Source organism: Chiloscyllium plagiosum, unplaced genomic scaffold (assembly GCF_037043375.1).
Source record: "Chiloscyllium plagiosum isolate Xiang-an unplaced genomic scaffold, Cpla_swu_hap1 HiC_scaffold_8, whole genome shotgun sequence".
In the NCBI taxonomy this organism is placed as follows: domain Eukaryota; kingdom Metazoa; phylum Chordata; class Chondrichthyes; order Orectolobiformes; family Hemiscylliidae; genus Chiloscyllium; species Chiloscyllium plagiosum.
Genome location: NW_028270146.1, coordinates 97592087 through 97594763, shown reverse-complemented (window position 1 = coordinate 97594763; position 2677 = coordinate 97592087). Strand labels below are relative to the sequence as shown.

The following is a 2677-nucleotide window of genomic DNA, read 5'->3' as shown; positions in this document are numbered from 1 at the left end:
CAGGACTCCCAACCGGAAACAATACCATTCCTCAATGCATGCTGGGTGCTGTAGTCCTTTATTTCCAGGAGAATAACACAGTGCTCGTGAAACCGGCGCAGTGTAGACTACAGGTCCCATCTCGCATCGCGCCCACTGCAACGGTAAACTGGACTACAATCCCAAGTGTCCGCCAGTGTGTGCCGTGATGCACGCAGGGAGTTGTAGTCTTTTCTGGGTGAAATGCCAACTGGTATGAGCGGACAGTTGGAGACTCGGAAACTACAATCCCAAGGGGCTTCGAGGATCGAGGGCCTGGTGTTTTGGAAGTCGGGGTTGAGAACCGAGTGGTGAATGACGAGGCCCGAGTTTTGTTCGAAGTCGGTTTTGAAAGGGAAGGCCAAAATCTGCTGCCTCGGATTAGGTTACCTTTAATGTGAGGAAGGATGGCAGCTAAAGAAATCCTGCAGTTAGACCTCTACTCGTTGCTGGGGGTCAGTGAGGATGCAACTGGTAAAGAGGTAAGGTAATATCTGTGCAATTTTTGGTTTGAAATACCCGCCAGTGACTACTGCCTGAAGCCGGGTCTTCGTCAGGGACAGTATTTACAACTGGTCCTATCTGTCTAGTCGCAGCGTCAGGGATCACAGATTGGTCACAGGTCAGAAAGAGGTTGTTCGGTCCTTCGTGTGTGCGCGCCTACCCACCCAATGTGCAATTTACCTGGTTCTATACCTCCCCTTCCCTTTCAAATCACACTCCCAATTCCCTCCTGCATGCATCAACTGAAACTGCTTTCATCACGCACTGCATTCTTGAACTTAACCATTCGCTGTGTAAAAATGTTTTTGCTCACGTTTCTTTTTGTTTCTTTTACTAGTCTCCTTAAATCTTCCACAAGTGGGAATAGTTTTCTTCCCAATTTACTATGTCACGTGTTTCAGTACCTCTATCAAACCTCTAAGAGTCATAGAGATGTACAGCATGGAAACAGACCCTTCGAACCAACCCGTCCATGCCGACCAGATATCCCAGCCCAATCTAGTCCCACCTGCCAGCACCCGGCCCATATCCCTCCAAACCCTTCCTATTCATATACCCATCCAAATGTCTCTTAAATGGTGCAATTGTACCAGCCTCCACCACATCCTCTGGCAGCTCATTCCGTACATGTACCACCCTCTGTGTGAAAACGTTGTCCCTTAGGTCTCTTTTATATCTTTCCCCTCTTACCCTAAACCTATGCCCTCTAGTTCTGGACTCCCTGACCCCAGGGAAAAGACTTTTCTGTTTACCCTATCAATGCCCCTCATAATTTTGTAAACCTCTATAAGGTCACCCCTCAACCTCCGATGCTCCAGGGAAAACCGCCCCATCCTGTTCAGCTTTTCCCTATAGCTCAAATCCTCCAAACCTGGCAACATCCTTGTAAATCTTTTCTGAACCCTTTCAAGTTTCACGACATCTTTCCGATAGGAAGGAGACCAGAATTACACGCAATATCCCAACAGTGGCCTAACCAATGTCCTGTACAGCCGCAACATGACCTCCCAACTCCTGTACTCAATACCAATACAGGAAAGCATACCAAATGCCGCCTTCATTATCCTATCTACCTGCGACTCCACTTTCAAGGAGCTATGAACCTGCACTCCAAGGTCTCTTTGTTCAGCAACCCCACCATTAAGTGTATAAGTCCTGCTAAGATTTTCTCAGCCTTCTCTTAAGTAAAATTTTCCATTTCCAAATACTCAGTTCCAGACTGGTTTCATTTCTATCTCAAAGCTTTTACTCAATTTATGTAGTTTCACTGACCCCTATAAAATGCAGGGATCACAATCCAGTTAATTATCTGCAATATGTCTTTGTTTCCTGTTCAGTTAAGATCAAATCGCTTATCTTACACTGTTGTTTCAGGCATCGACCCATTGTCAGATTGAGGTAACTCAAAAAAACTTTCGACAGTTCAATAAAGTGCAACATAATAAGTTGCTATCGAAGTTAAAGCCATAGATTAAACGAGACAGTGACAGCATAGAAGTCCACAAAGCGACAGGAAAAAAAAGAGCAGTGGTGAAGGCTTTTCTTTTAAACTACAGGATGTTATGCAGTATTGTTCCTCATATCTTCATACCTGTTCATGACTTTGAACATGGTTGTTTCATAACTAAATTTCAAAATTAGCAATGGGAAAACTTATAGTGAATTGTGAGAACATGGTAGATATATTTTAACTCAGAGAAGTGAAACATTTTAGTGAGAGTGAGGAGTGTAGGAATGGCAAAACACGGGATTGTATGCATACAAAACATTGTAAGTGGCAGTGTAGATTGAGAAAATGATTAGTAAAGCATACCGGATCTTGGCCCTTCAAAATAGAAGCATCACATGCAAATATAAGGAAGCTACGGTCAATCTTTATGAAACTCTGGTTCACCCTTCACCAACTCTGGGTACTGACATTTTGAAAGGGTTTGAAAGCTATGTAGAGATTGGTTCCAGCAGTGATAACCTTCTTCTGTGCTTTAATACTTCAATGATCTTGTGAAAGAAAATATGAAGGATAAAACCAGAAGCAATGGGCAGAACAGGTTTGTTTCTCATTCTCTGTGGCTCATCCACTCATCTCCAGTGATAAATGTGAGGAGCTTTGCCTCGAAGGCTGAGTCATCATTGAGCTGCATTTGCCATATTTCTC

At 43.9% G+C, this 2677-nt stretch overlaps 1 protein-coding gene across 1 annotated transcript in view; it reads left to right on the top strand.

The window, feature by feature from the left end:
* The first annotated feature begins 304 nt into the window (after positions 1-304).
* dnajc17 (DnaJ (Hsp40) homolog, subfamily C, member 17) overlaps positions 305-2677 on the top strand; it is a 164537-nt gene continuing 162164 nt past the window's right edge. The window contains exon 1 of the mRNA XM_043698256.2: positions 305-500. Coding sequence (XP_043554191.1) covers positions 426-500 — 75 coding nt within the window. The 5' untranslated portion in view covers positions 305-425. The remainder of the gene's footprint in view (positions 501-2677) is intronic.